Below are 15216 nucleotides of genomic sequence, written 5' to 3'. Positions count from 1 at the left end.
AAAAAAAAAAAAAAAAAAAGGAACCGTCTTGGATACCGTTTAACGTGGCGCCTAGGGGGGACCCTTTTCTCGGAGCCACGTCTACTATTGTCGGCATGCAAATCACCTAATAGCCCATTTTAATAATGTTCCTGAAACGGCGGTGGACGCGCGAGACAAATAGCCGTCTCAGGCATAACGCGTTCTAAACGACCGGATAAAGTAGCGGTCTAAGCGGTCACGGATATAAGAACCGACGCGCGACCCCAACGGCATATGTAGTGCAAAACCCATCGCGTGCACACAGACGCGACTCTCTCTCTGGAGCCTTATAGTTCGGGGAAAAATACAAAAGTTAAAGTGAACTTGTCGAAGAGCTACTTCCTCAACGATCTCGACGATTTTTTAACAAGGTCAGTGTCCCTATTTACTTATAACCCCTGGACTTATAGAATATTTAATATTGTTCGCCAATATTTGGTTTTGGCAGTTCCATTTTCGCTGAGCAGAAATAGGGATGTTTTACACTTCATATTAAATCAACTATTATTAAGTGAAAATGTTTTTAAAAATACTTTTATGTAAATTTCATTGTAACGGGAAGTTTAAATTTTACATCTAATAAGTTTCGTTGTCGACTGTTGCATAAATAAATAATGAAAATGAATTTCTGCGATAGCAGAGCTTCTTACACGATTAGAAATAGGGACATTGATCTTATATTGTAGAAATCAACATTCTGAACAAACTTTTCCTTTCGCGAAAATGTCGGTCGGCCGTAGTTTCCAAGATATTCGTGAAAAAACGGTCAGCACCACTACTTTCCTGTTTTGGGTGCGTGGTTATTGTGAGTGGTGACTTGGCTAACACAAATATGTTTATGACAAATTTTGTTAATAACTTTTTAACAAACAACAGCGGCTAAAACCTTCTGAAGGTAATTTAAAAGGATGACCTTAACAACATACGTCAAGGTCAAGATCATCGGAGGCGAACATCTCAGAAACTAGGACCAGGCGAAATTTTCGTGAAAGGAAAAAGTTGTTCAGAATATTAACTTCTACAAAATATTCAAAAATCGTCGAAATCGGTTAGGAAGTAGTTCATCGACAAATTGACGAAAATCAAAACTTTAGGCGAACAGTGTTCGTTCCCGCGGAGAGACTGGTTAACGGCGAAGACGAACCAGGAGATGGGGGACTGTTTAATCGCTTCCGATTCTTGGTAAACTGGTTTGAACCGTCGTCGTGTACGCGATCGCGACGTTGTTAATCTCGTGAAATTTGTCGATTTATCGGTTATCAATTTGTCGGCTGCTGATGGCGCAGCGGCGAGGGATGCCGGGAAAAAAAGTCAAAGTCTCTCGAGCAAGGAGGAGGAGTGCAGAAATAGGCCAAAAGCGGAAGAGAAAGGAGACGAAAGGCAGCCTTGGACGTAGATTTCATCCGACGAAGAAATGCTGCGTGCGGTCTGATACGCTTTTACTTTCTTTTTTTTTTTATTCTTTTTACTTTTTCTAAGAAATCGAAACAACGCGACAATGGTTCGCGTAGGTACGTACCTACGTCGTGTTCCCTCGATGAAATGCTTCGCTCGTTGATGGGTCTTTTGCTTTTTGTCCTTTAATACGCTATATACGGCGTGATTTGATACGCGGTTCGATGCGGAGCGAGGCTTTTCGACAGGGTCGAAACGTCGGGAAAAACGATACCGTTAGGCGCTAAAACGGCAATATCCCTATCGGTTTTATGGGATATTTGTCCAGTCATAAACTCGAAATCAATCTGTTACGGACGATGCAGTCGTCGATACGTTCAGACGTTCGAGAATATCGTATTCGCGAGTCGTCGAAGTCGACGGAGAATATAAGGGAAATTTTTATGGGATTTCGATGGTTCTTTTAAATGCCTGGAAAATCCACGAATAATATCGCGTTAATATACGTAACAGTGACCAGTCTGTCGTCGTGGTATCGGTATCGAGGATTCATCGTCCATGTTTAAACGTTCCCTTGGCGAAGAGAGTTTGTCGCGAATCCTCGAGACCAGTTCCTCGTGAAATCAGTTAACTTGCGCGATATCGAGAACTCGATGCTACCTGGTAGTTAAATTCTCCAGAAGGTATTCCCCCGCCGAGAGATGGGGAAGGCGCAACCGACCGATTTTCCAAGGACGAAACCGACGATCTATCAAATATAAACTAATACGTTACAAATTTGTAATAATAATAATAGTTCATTGAAACGGGCGTACATTAGGCCCAATATACATTTATATAATATAAAGAACTTGCTATAATAGAATTAAACTAATCATATTTAACGGTAGAAAGAAAAGGAAAGAACAAGGGAGAATGAAAATAGACGTAATAATACACATACATACACACGTTTACATAGTAATATACTGCTGTCCATGCAAGTGTTAATGTACAAAGTTGATAGGATTTTTTTTTTAATTTTTAGTAATTAAAATTTATCACCTATTAGATTAATATAGTTAATATAGTTACCCAAAATCTTATAGACCTAAAGCCTTCAACGAATGTTTAAAGATGTTAATAGAACCAGAAAAATATTCTGGGTGTCGCGCGCCACTTTCATTGATCGTTTCCGGAACTTTGTTAAACCGTGCACACCCTCGACTACGTTTTCTTGTTTTTCTTTTTTGTTCTTTCTACTCATGTGACTCGAAACGACGCGTTACGCTCTCCGGTCGGCGGAAAACGTGTTTTCGAGGGACGCGTGTGTGCGGTGCATCCGCGGTATAGCATTCTTCCCCGTCTCGTAATTAGAATTTATTGTTTTTGTACTCGATCGAGCGTGCACGATCGCGCGCGGTTCAACGGAAGGGAAATCGAGTAGGTAGGTGCCGCGCATCTCGTAACTAACGTAACAAGTGCGCCAAGCCTGAACCGATCTAACGTGGCATCGTCGAGAGAACGCATCCAACGATTATACTACGTCGAAGTTGGGAAAACTATAATCCGATTGCAAAATCTAAATTGGAATTACATTATAATTTTTATTGTAAATTTAGTATGGTCACCCAGATAACATTTTACATCCAAATGACGTAAATTTCATAACCAGTTTATATCCGAATGTCCTACATCCATATTGGAATGTTCGTAGGGTTGCAATTTCGGATGATTCCGTTTAGTAATTTTGGCTCAATTTCATTCCGTGCAAGGTGATGGAACCCGATGAACAAGGTGTCATTCTTTAGAGAATCAATAGAGAAGTGTAACGATACTAGTGGTTTTGTGCGGAAATCGCAGGAAAGTTAATCTTTCATTTATTAAACGCAAACGAACCTAACCTAACTTCTATCATCTTGCACAGAATGAAATCTAACCGTAATTTTAAACATTTGGGAAACGTTTCTTACACGCCTTTTCAGACATTACTATAGGGTTTTTAAAAACTCTTTGTACGTTCCCAAAAATTACAGAGAATGTTACTTTTACACATTAGAAAAACGTTCTGAGAATATTGACATAGGACGTCCCAAGGACGTTCCACTTTGTAAATAAAGCCTTCCTAGGACATTTAAAAATCATAACGAGGACGTAACGGAGACATGTGGACCTTTTCGGGACATCCTCCGAATCTACCAAACGTACATGTGACGTTTTTGTGCTATTTGGGTTATAATTTTTATTGTAAATTTAGTATACTTAATTACAATGTAATTGTCTTACAATTTCATTGCAATTACATTATAATTATGCTTTGGGTTTCGTAATCAAATTACATTTTGCCCAACTCTGACCTACGTTGTCAGTTGCGTGCATTTAACAATGCCGTGGAGTTACACCGCGACAATGATTCGTATACAGTTTCGGAATTACGACGTTTCGAAGAACGGTACATATGGATGTATAACATTTCCAACCGAAAACTACGAGTGATGAAAATTAACGCTTCGCTGGAATCGACTGATAATCTTTACTTCGTTAATCAAATTTCATACGGGCGTAACGAGTAAATTCTCCGTCGAACGATATTTATCGGACACGTGTATTACGTGGCTTTCGATAATCGAGTCCTCGTAAACGTCGACCCTCTTGTAACCTGTTTACGAGTTCGATTATCCATGAAAAAACCTTATAGAGGAGGAATTTCGTTTACGAAAGAACTGCCGTTCGCCGGGGTGGTAGTTTTTTTTTTTTTTTTTTTATTTATATTTGAGAAAAGCTAACGCATTGTTCTGGAAGCGTAACGATAAGCGAAGAGCAATATAACACGTGCCAGACGATTTCGTGGCACCCGCCCACTCGCGAAACATCGCGAGATATACTTTGCGATCGGTGCTGTCATTCGTTATTTATATTAATGTACGTACTTTCTCGTGTTTAATGCTTTCATTATACGATGGACACAAATAAACAGATTTCATATCTACACAAAACGATTGAAAGATCTGTTGTTTGTCATTTGTTGATTTTTATTTTATATATCGTATGTTAAATGTCAAAAGGCTATGAAATCAAATAATATTTAACGTGAAGTAGATGAATACATATGCAAATAGGTAAATCATTTAATCGACTACATAATTACCAATGGAAACCGTTATCCTCGGTCTGTGTGGAACATAGTTCCCACGATCACCGTCGTTTTAACGTAGATGCCGCGGGAATCGGTAACTTGTAAAACTGCCGGTACTGCAGGTCTCGTACATAGTTCCTGTTTTATCGGTAACGTCGGGTACTGACGAAAATGGTACTGGGGTCCTTAGACCCTGAAAAATCTGGCTTCGAATATACTTTTGATGTTTGGTGTATTCTTTATCGTCTGTGTCAAAGCATTCGTAAAAAAAAATTGCATAAAGATACATTCAACGAACGTCCCAATTTGCCGACAGAACGTAAGAAGAAAACGTATCTCATCGGATAAGTGCGCGCACGCGTATCGATGATAAGCGAACAAATTGCATTGCCAACGCAACGCGCCAGGAAATTATGTTTATATGCGTTATAATGATCGAAACGATTAGCGACGCGACTACGTCAAGGTTTCTTGTCAAGCTATCTCGTGTTTTGCTATTCTTTGAATTTGATGTTGCTGGCAGGTTTATCGGACACGATATGCTCGTTAGGACCTTCGTGTGGTATGGAACAAAAAAAAGAAGAAAAAAGGTTTCTATTTATCAGGGCGCCCGCAGCTTCCGCGCGTGTTCGCGAATCTTTTGATTCTGAACCGTTCCAAAAAGCAAACGGTGGCTCGATTTTACGGTCGGGAACTCGACAATTTTACACCAGCCATCGGTTCTCGAGCATATTTCGAACGTTTGGTCTTATTCAAAACCTGCATCAACGACGGCTCGAGGTGAAGAAAGAACCAACAGTTGAACCGATGTACGGTTACTCGCGCAGGTGTACCAATGTTGGCCACGCACCTGTCCGATCTTTCGTACTAACCAATAAAATGGACTTTCCATCCGGTTTCCTGTACTTTGACGCCACGAAATTAGTCTTGTTTTCGATGTTCCTTGAATAGCGTTTACATTTCACGCTGCTGTACGAGAGAAAAAAAAAAAACGAAAATTGGAAATTACGAAAAAGAGTACGAACACAGAAGCAGGTGCTCGACGTCGATGCGCGGTTCGTTTGTCATCGTTTCCTGGTGTACACGGAAATTTCTATTCCATCTTCTTTCTGTTCACGTTCTCTGTTCACTTACACGAGTAACTAGTTATCTACTTAGCTAGTTACCTACCTACCTATCTCTACCTACCTACCTTCCTACCTACCTGCCCGCCTACCTAAGCCGCCACCGACCGTTTCGGTGTACCTGCCCGTCTGCCCACTGTCAGTTTCATACAAATCCATCTTGTAACACGGGACTTACCACGGACCCGTGAAAACTTCGCTAATAACAATATTATATTTAGAAATTCGATTTTCCACTTCGTTGTTTGGAACGATTATAGAGTAAAAATAATGCCAGAAAAACGACGGCTAGTGTTGCCTACTTATTTTTTTTTTTTTTTTTTTTTTTTGCGACGGACGAGCAGGAAGAACGGTTAGGCAGCGCGAAATAGCCGGATACGTAAAATCATTGTCCCTCGACTTCTGTACCGTGACGGAGCGCGTTTCGCCGCGGCGACTGCGAAAATTGTCTCTGAATCATCTCCCGATGATTTCCCCCGCGAATCGAGAAGCATAAGAGAGAATAGAGCCGAAAATGTGGTCGATCCCAATTACACCTATTTTCCCGACTACGTTACAAGAAGCTTTCCTGTTTACGCGGTTGCGCACGTCGATCAGAATGGACGGTTAAAGATAGCGATAGAGGGAGAAAAACAAAAGATAAAGAGCAGCAGCCATTTACCGAACACAATTTCCGATACAAAACGTTCGACTGGTGCACGCGCGTACATACGAGTACACGCGAGTGGCGATACGGCGACAGGTGAAGTATACAGCTGCTGTTGGACAGCTGGACCGATATCCGTTTCCACATACCTTGTTGGTAAACCATCGATAAGTTCGCGGTCATAAGATTCGATGTGTTGGTTCTCATGAAATTTTCAACAACGACCTCGTAAAATCGAAACGAATTGTCGTCGTCGTCGTGACTATGGGATAAGGAAAATGTTATTCGAATTTCTATTTTCATTTTTGTTGTCCGTGCAGGTAAATAGCCCGGCAGAATTTGCAAAGATCGACAGGGTTAAACGTCGTTTCGGTGAATGAAACAAGAATTGGTCAGCTCGGGCAGAAACGGAAGAAAACACCTGCCACTTTACTTCTCCGTTCGACCACATCCTTCCTTCGGGCCCCAAAAGCTTTTGCTGCCTCGAGCCGATCGAAGGCTCCCCGACGCCGTGTATACACACGGCCGTGGAACCGATAGGACTCGAACACCGAACCGACACTACCGGCAGACGGTGTTTGGGAGGCCATACGTCGTACACGTACGTCCGTGTATACCGTTGGTGTGCACACGTATCGGCGATCGTACGTGCGTCTGGTACACACGCAAGAAGCGGAGGAGAGCTCTTGAAAAACCTTCGAGAACAGGATCGTTTTTCGTTCGGTTCTCACGATGGCGAACGTCTTTCGCCAGATTTTTCAAGCGTGTCCCGTGCCACTCGTCGATCGCGTTTACCGATTCTCACGAAAACCGTATCCTCAAACGACGATTATTAACACTAGAACTACCGACGATAAATACATATTTACTTCGATCGATGGATAAACGTGAAAAACCTTTGAAAATTTAGAAGTGTTCCATTGTAGAAAAGGTTTCGGAAACCCTGGTCTAATAGAATGCTTTGTTTTTATGATATTTCCAATTTGTCGACTTAAATGCCGCACCCTGTATGTGTACAACCGTAGTTTCTGATCGACTGTACGGGAAAAATAGAAAAGTGAAAATCGATAGTGCAGAAGGAAGCTGGAAGATTGATTCCGAAATGGTCGAAGAGGCGCGCAATTGATCGTAGAGAGGGTACGATAGATCGCATGGTTCACGCGGGATACGAACGTTCCGCGAGAGGAGAAGAGACAGAGAGAGACCTCTCGGTTCTCTGGTAACCGTCTACTACACAGATCTCTCCTCTACGTTCCGGAGAGCGCACGAGAATTGCGCAACGATACACGCGAGTCGCGCGAGTCGCGCGATACGCTGACTCAGACGGGTGAAATGCAGCGCGGGTGTTCCGTTGCGCTGTGGTCCGCCGATAGTCGTAGACCTAAGCGAACGAGCGCGCAGGAACCGGTCGTTTCGCAACCAATCGCTATTTAGAAGAGTGGGCGACCGATTTTTACCCCCTCCCCTGCTCCACCGTCCTCCCTCGGAACGTCCGCGGCTCCAACCATAGGCAAAAGTGAATAATCGGTTTTACACGATGTACAGGGTAAAACGTATTTAGTAAATACTATTTATCCGATCGTTTTTCGTTTTCACCAAGAGTATAGGAAAACTAGGGCGTATCCTGATCGACGAACCAATACGAAACGAAAGAAAGCAGACAACGATCTTGCCTATGTGTTATTTCCAGGGAAGTACACGCGTGTGTACACTCACGAGGAAACTCAGTTTCCGCTAGGGGAAAAAATGACGGTGGAGAAGGGCCTCTTAAAATTTTGGTAACGGGAATTATTGAAATTTATACCAAATTAACATTCGATTTAATATTTATTTCAGTACTTGAAATAAATTTACCAAGTGGTAGGAGGTTTTTCTCTTACGCCCCTTTTTTCCCCTAGCGGAAGCCGAGGTTGCTCGCGAGTGTACGGTTAAGCTGCGTCTCCATTATCCCGATCAGCAAAACTGACCATATGGGGATACGTCATCGTCACGTGGTGTAATGGGGAGAGAAAATAGACCGATCGGTGTTGCCGATCGGCATAATGGGGACGCAGCTTTAGGAGCACGGCGACGATTGCGTTCGAAAGGGAAATACTGTTCTCTTCTAAATAAACCCATCGACGCGGAGGATCGTTTAGTATTCTCGGTGTTGCAGGTAGCATCCGGTTAAGAGACGGCGACAGCCGCTCCCACCGATCGCGTCGAACGTTTATTCCGTCTCGTCTTTGGCTCGATTCCCATTTGACTCGATGGAGCCGAGAGTCCTTGAAAATCGGAGGACGAGCAAACGAACGATCTCACTGATCCGACGACGACTGGAGATACCAGACGTTATTTCGCGCGAGCAACGGCCCGAGACGAACGAACAGGATTCAGCGGCCGAACGCAATAACGATTTTGCTCGCAGCGCGTAGAAACAAACAAAACAAAAAAGGCCAACGACGACAACACGGATCCGTTCGTTCCACGGAAAAAACAACGTGTCCGACGTAGACACACGGGAGATAGATCGCGATCGAGATAATCCCGCGCCAGACGGTCGCGAAAACGATAAACAACATTTCGAACGATCGGTACCGTAACAATTTCGATCGCGATGCAGCGTGTACGCGACGGCGGCGCACGGTTGCGATTCGACGGGAAAAAAAAGAGAGCGAGAGAGGTTCGGAAGCGAAAACTGCGGCGAAGAGGGGCAGGAGGAGGAGGGGGAAGGAGGTGAAGAAGCGCGGGGTGGGGGGGGGGAACAGAACGATTTAAATATGACCTTGAACGACTGCAGAGACTAAAAGAGAGAAAATATTTCAAACGTGTTCGGGCAGCGACGGCGGCACTGGCCGATTGGCAGAACGTTTAAAAAAATGTTCACCAAACGGGAAAAAAAGGTTGGCGGGAGCAACAGCCCGGAAACGGGGGTAGAAGGAAGAAAAACGGTATTAGCGAAACTACGATGACGGGCACGTGCGTTCGAAAAATGTGCACATACAGAATAGAAACTAGTACATTTCGGATAAATAAATATATGTAATTGACATATATTATACACATATATACATGCACATACATACATAATGTGCACTTACGTACATGCATATGTATACAGAGGATGGAACGGCAGGGAAAGATAAAAACAGTGAGAGTGTAAAGAGGGGGGTTACAGGGGGGCCGCGGGGTAGAGAGGGGCGATGAAAGAAGAAAGAGAAAAGAGAAGAACGTAGTAGGTTTCAGGGTTGAAGAGGGAGGAAAGATGAAGCGCATCGGGATTGGCTGGTAAGCAGCGTGTTTACGCGAGATAGTGGGGGATACGCGATGTCTCAGCTGAGCTGTACAGTATAGAGGTAGTCGGTTTAGCAAGAGGGCGAGTTAGTAGCGAGTGAGCGCTCGTTGAGCGAGCGTCGTTGCGTGGGTTATCGGTCGTCGTGCGATAATGTCATCTCGTGATCGACGTGCAACCGTCGAATCCTGAGAATCCGTGTCGTGTTCACACACACACGCGACAAGAAGGAAATTAGTAGTCACATCGCGCGTATATATACATATATATAAATATATATATATACATACCCATAATTCTTGATAATTTAACCGACGCGTGACTCGGTGGTCGCGCGTTTTATTTTGCCAGTCACGACTACGTCGTCGATGCCACTACGTTGTTGTTGTCGTCGTCGCAGCCGCAGCAGCAGCCGTCGTCGTCGTCATCGTCACGGTCGATGATTAACCATCACTGCCAGCCTCGTTACTCCCGTTCGCGTTTCCAACAACTCGGTTTGCCGCTTTTCGCGTACGAGCGGAGAGACGTCGAGGAATCGGAGGGGTACAGTTCACCGGCACGAAAGGAGAGGAGGAAGAAACGGGACGAAACTGACGAACAACGTTATCGAGGGGATCATCGTTGCTTGAGCGACACGGGGACGAACGACCTAACCACGACGGAGGAGGAGACGACGTTCAAATTTCCACGAGGAAGATCGAGGCGCGTGAGAACCGCTCGAAAGTTACCGGGAAAGTCCGCGGTTGGTTGCAGTGCTGCAGTGTGTTCGCTCGTTAAAAGTGACGTGACAAAGAATTTCGCGAGAATCACGGGCCCGAAAATGGTGCCGCAACAGCAGGACAGTCCCTCCAGTTCGGGGATACCTATGTTCGGATCGTTGCTCGTGGATAAAAATTCAGCGACACCCTATTCGGATGCGACGCAGGTAAATGTTTGTTATTTTAAGAATCTAGATCGTTCACCTCATCTGTTTCCTCCACTTGTCCCCCTGTCGAATTTTTCATTTTACGATCGTGATCCGATTCGTCGGAATTAAAATCCACACCGACCGAAATTTGTCGATTATTTCGCTGGTCGATGCATCATCATTTTTCAAACATAACGCGGCCGAATCCTTCAAGATGCAAGTCCTCCGACTCTGTGAATGTGTGTTCGCATTTAACGACGCATGTTTTCACGGTGGATTGCATGACCGATTCGGAATCGAATTGACGAGGAACCGAGGCCGAGTGGTGTGTGAAGCGAGAATGCACGCGTATCTAAAGGAATCGCCACGAAATGCAATCTCTTGGTCACGGTCCTTGGTTTCTCCTTCCGTTTACCGTCGAAAACTCGTCGCGTTTCGTTGCTTCCCGTGAAACAAGCTGTGTATGTGTGTATGTCCCCCTCGGTCGAGGCACGCACGCAACCCCGATAAACGTTTACGAGCCATGCCTTCGCTCTGCCGCCGCGCCGACCTGTTTATTTTGGTAACGATGAAACGTCGTCGAACGGAAGAACAGATTATTTTTGTCCTTGATCCGTTATTCTCGGTTGTTTGGGCTTTCGTGTACGGATTTTTCTCATGCTTTTGCTGAATCTTTATTTCTCTCTCTCTCTCTCTCTCTCTCTTTATTCGACGTAGCTTCGCCGTCAATGTTTTTCCGCGATTCCCCTCCCCCCTCGCGCCAGTACGAACGATGAATCGCGTGGCAAATATTCGAATTCAATTTTCTTTTTTCTTTTTACGAGATTTGATTCTCACAGTTGTCGGAAGCAGAAAACGTCGTCTGTCGAGATCCCGTCGAATGAAAACTTTTGCCAACAAGTTCTCACGATCGATTCCACTTTCCTCTTCGCTGTTTTGTGATAGTGTTCAGTCTCGCACGGGAACCGTTCCAACGCGTCCGCCGCAGACATTTTTTTTAACGATCTTTCTGTACCTCGCGAGAGGCGTCGAACCGTTGGAATCGTAACGGTAAGTTGCTCTTTCGCTGCTCGAAGGTCGAGCGAAACGCGTTTTTCGCAATAACGTTGCCGCCGCCGTCGTTCGATTTCGGTCGTTCGAGCGCGAGCACCGAGCGCTTTCTATTTGGTGAATCGACGCGTCGGTTTGTTGCGCTCCTTGACGACCCCTGGGACAACCACGGACAGGATAAAATGGAAAAAAAAATTTCCACGAGATTTACACACCTATCGATCCACCGTCTAAGAATCTTTCAATCCAAAACGGGTTTTTTCGTCCCTCGAACGATTTAAAATCAAAATTATTTTTCCGTCTGACACCGTGAAAGTTCACTTGACACGACCGAAACTATACTCTTTTTTTTTTTTTACCCCCTTTTATTTTTTAGCTACTTAGTATTCTTATTTATTTCGAAAACAATTTCGTTCGACTGGCCCGCGCGTTTGCGCCACTCGGTTACGACAATCATCGAATCAAAGTACCCGTAGTTTAGCAATTTAAACGCAGAAGAAGTGCGGCGACCGGATTAAGCTCAAAGAATACATAATCGCGATGCAAGGCACATCGTAAGGAAAAGGAAATTCAGAGTGACACAGTGTGAATGATGCAGATTGACGTACAACACATAATTTGTAGTCACTTTGAAACGGACTGTAAAACCGATCGTGTTGCGCGGTGTTTATCTCAAAGAACAATCGCCGAGATATTCGCTTTCGGGGAAGCCAGACTACCGACCAGAGATGAGCAAATTAATTATCTAGATAAAATAACGTATTTCGTCATTTTTAATTGTTTAAACATGGAAATTGCAATTTTTATAATAAAATAATATTTCTTTAATTGAATCGACATTTGGTCGCACAATTATTTAATCTCATCAACTGTTTAAAACTCAGAAACGACACCCTTAGATACTGCTGCTTTTCACGGTGAATTCGAATAAAATTCTGCCCAACTCTGCCACCGACACAAGTCGAACGGATATTTCCTTTCAAAGAGTTGGGAAAACGCCGCGATTCTCTCCGGTCGATGCCGATCGAGCGTGTATCCCAGCGAGCGGCAGTATACCAGATGGCCCCGCAGCCGTCGTCGCACCTTCGTAACCTACATCCTAGCCTTTCGATTTCCACTCGAGCGCGTGTCGAGTAATCGTCGAGATCTAAAAGTATAATAGGCGCAGGGTGCGCGAGCACGGTGCGTGCTATCTGCATCTCGACACATACCGCCGTCTAATAAGCAACGCAAATTGCACTGGCTCTCTCGCGGCCAGTACAAGAACGGTGTGTAGACCACGATAAGTTTCCTATCGAGCACCCACTCATTCTCCACGAATCGTATTACTCGAATTCGAATCGAACACGAATGTGAACGAACGATACGAAACGTGTTGACGGTTTTTTTTTCTTCCTCTGTTCCAGACGAAGAAGAACAACCCGAATCACATAAAGAGACCGATGAACGCGTTCATGGTGTGGTCGCAGATCGAACGGAGAAAAATCTGCGAGATCCAGCCGGACATGCACAACGCGGAGATCAGCAAGCGTCTCGGCAGACGATGGAAAACATTGGACGAGGCTGAGAGGCGACCGTTCATCGAGGAGGCGGAGAGACTGAGGCAATTGCACATGGTTGAGTATCCGGATTACAAGTACAGACCGAGAAAGAAAACGACGAAACCGACCGCCACCGTTGCCGGACCAAAAACGAAGGAACCCGGTGGCAAAAAATCGCGTAAATCGTCTGTAGGAAGCGTCGTCGGGCTGACGAAGAGTTTCGGTCACCCTCGCAACGACACGAACAACAACACGCAAACGAACAACAACGCGGCGATAGGAGCGACGGTGAAACGATTGCAACCGCAATCGAACAGTAGCAAGCCAGTCTCCCGATTGAAGGTCAGATTGGCGTTGGACAAACGGCCGCCGCTCGATTACACTCCCACGCCGCCGATCGTCACCGCCAAGATACCGAGCAGTCCCTCTTGCGTCGCGCCCGATTCCCCGGAATCGGCGAGCTTCTACGAGGACAGTTTCCTCGATTGCGGTTCGTCCGTTCGTTTGAACGCCGCCGCGGTGACCACCACGGGCGCGTCCTCGCCAACCTGTTCCAGCACCTCCGGTATTTCCGGTTCCCCTATTGGCGGGGGAACCGTGACGGACATCAAGCAGGAAGCCAATCTCGAGATGGATTACGAGACGACGTTCGAGCCGAAAGATCGGCTGTTGTCGTCGGTCGGTCCCGTTGGCGCGAATCTCACCGGCAACACCACCGTTCCGTTTTCCAATTCCGTCGAGGAGATCGGTCTGATGTCCGCAAGAAGCTTCCGCGATCGGACTACCTGTCGTCTCGATCGACCGACGAGCTTTCTGGTGAAAGAGGAACCGGTCGAGCCCGAAACCGACATGGACGCCGACACGGAAGCGTTGTCGCCCGCCTCGATCGCCGATTCCGACCACCAACGGGCCTCTTCGAGTTCCATAAACACCGGTACAACCACCATTCACACCGCTCTCTCGTCGATCAACTCCAGAACGTCCTCCAATCCGCACACACTCGCGGACACGATATCGAACGGTGTGCCGATGGACGACGGTTGCTCGGCCACGATCGCGACCACCGCGTCCGTGATCAAACTCGAGGAGTCCCCGAATAATCCCAGTCTGGCCGATCTTTATTCGTTGACCGATCTTCTACAGATACAACCGTCCGATTTCAAGATCGATCTCGATATGGAAACTATAACCACCGATTTGGACACGTTCGAGACAGCTAGCTCGAGTAGCGGTTCCCATTTCGAATTCTCTTGCACGCCCGACGTGACGGATATGCTGTCGACGATCGGTGTCGGTAACGATTGGGTCAGCTTCTGAGGGAACCACCATCGGACTGTGTTACCCCAGAAAAACGCGTCTTCCGATCTCACACGACGATATTTGATCGTTTATTTTTTTTTTTTTTTTTTTTTGTTTTTGTACATCTACTGTAGCATACTAGGTTTACGACTTTCGTTTTTTCGTTTTGTACTCTCTACGGTAAGGTTGATTCTAACCCCCGTGTAACCCGACCGATTCGTCACAAATCCGCGACCGTGTACGCGTTGCGCGTTCACCCGACGACGATTCGTGTTTCTTTCGATGTGTATATTTTTGGTAGGATATATGAATGTGTAGCAATATATGCGTATATAACATATATGTACCGTGCACCGTAAATAGGACGCGCGTATATATACGTACCTTCGCTGGCAAGCTCGGCTTTCCGCTAGGGGAAAAAGTGATGTAAAGGAAAGACGCGAAAAAATTACTATTCTCATAATTCATAATCTTAATATTACAAGATCAACAGAAAATTACCACTTCGTCTCGGAGTTATTGAAAATTATGCGAAATTAACGTTCGGTTTAACATTTATTTCAGTATTTGGAATAAATTTATCAAGCAGTAGGAAGCCCTAACCTCTACATTAGTGGTAATTTTCTTTTGGTCCTGTAATCTTAATATTATGAATTATGAGAATAGTAATTTTTTCACGTCTTTCCCTTACATCATTTTTTCCCCTAGTGGAAGCCGAGTTTGCTCGTCGGTGTACACACACAATCTCGTAACCCCACGTAAAAAAAAAAAAAATCGGTAGAGCGACGCAGAGTACATCGGGACCTCGTGATTTTGCTTGGAATCACCCAACATATCGTTCGTCGCG

The 15216-nt window shown here is 45.2% G+C and overlaps 1 protein-coding gene across 1 annotated transcript; it reads left to right on the top strand.

The window, feature by feature from the left end:
* The first annotated feature begins 9940 nt into the window (after positions 1–9940).
* Positions 9941–14436, top strand: LOC107194984 (transcription factor SOX-4-like). Its single transcript, XM_015584715.1, has 2 exons — positions 9941–10497; positions 12936–14436. The coding sequence occupies exons 1-2, from the start codon at positions 10012–10014 to the stop codon at positions 14385–14387; spliced, it is 1938 nt and encodes a 645-aa protein (XP_015440201.1). The 5' UTR covers positions 9941–10011; the 3' UTR covers positions 14388–14436.
* The last annotated feature ends 780 nt before the right edge of the window (positions 14437–15216 follow it).

The sequence above is a fragment of the Dufourea novaeangliae genome, unplaced genomic scaffold, assembly GCF_001272555.1.
Source record: "Dufourea novaeangliae isolate 0120121106 unplaced genomic scaffold, ASM127255v1 scaffold8, whole genome shotgun sequence".
NCBI classification, from domain to species: domain Eukaryota; kingdom Metazoa; phylum Arthropoda; class Insecta; order Hymenoptera; family Halictidae; genus Dufourea; species Dufourea novaeangliae.
The sequence above is the reverse complement of the archived record's forward strand: the minus strand, read 5'-3'. Positions and strand labels throughout refer to the sequence as shown.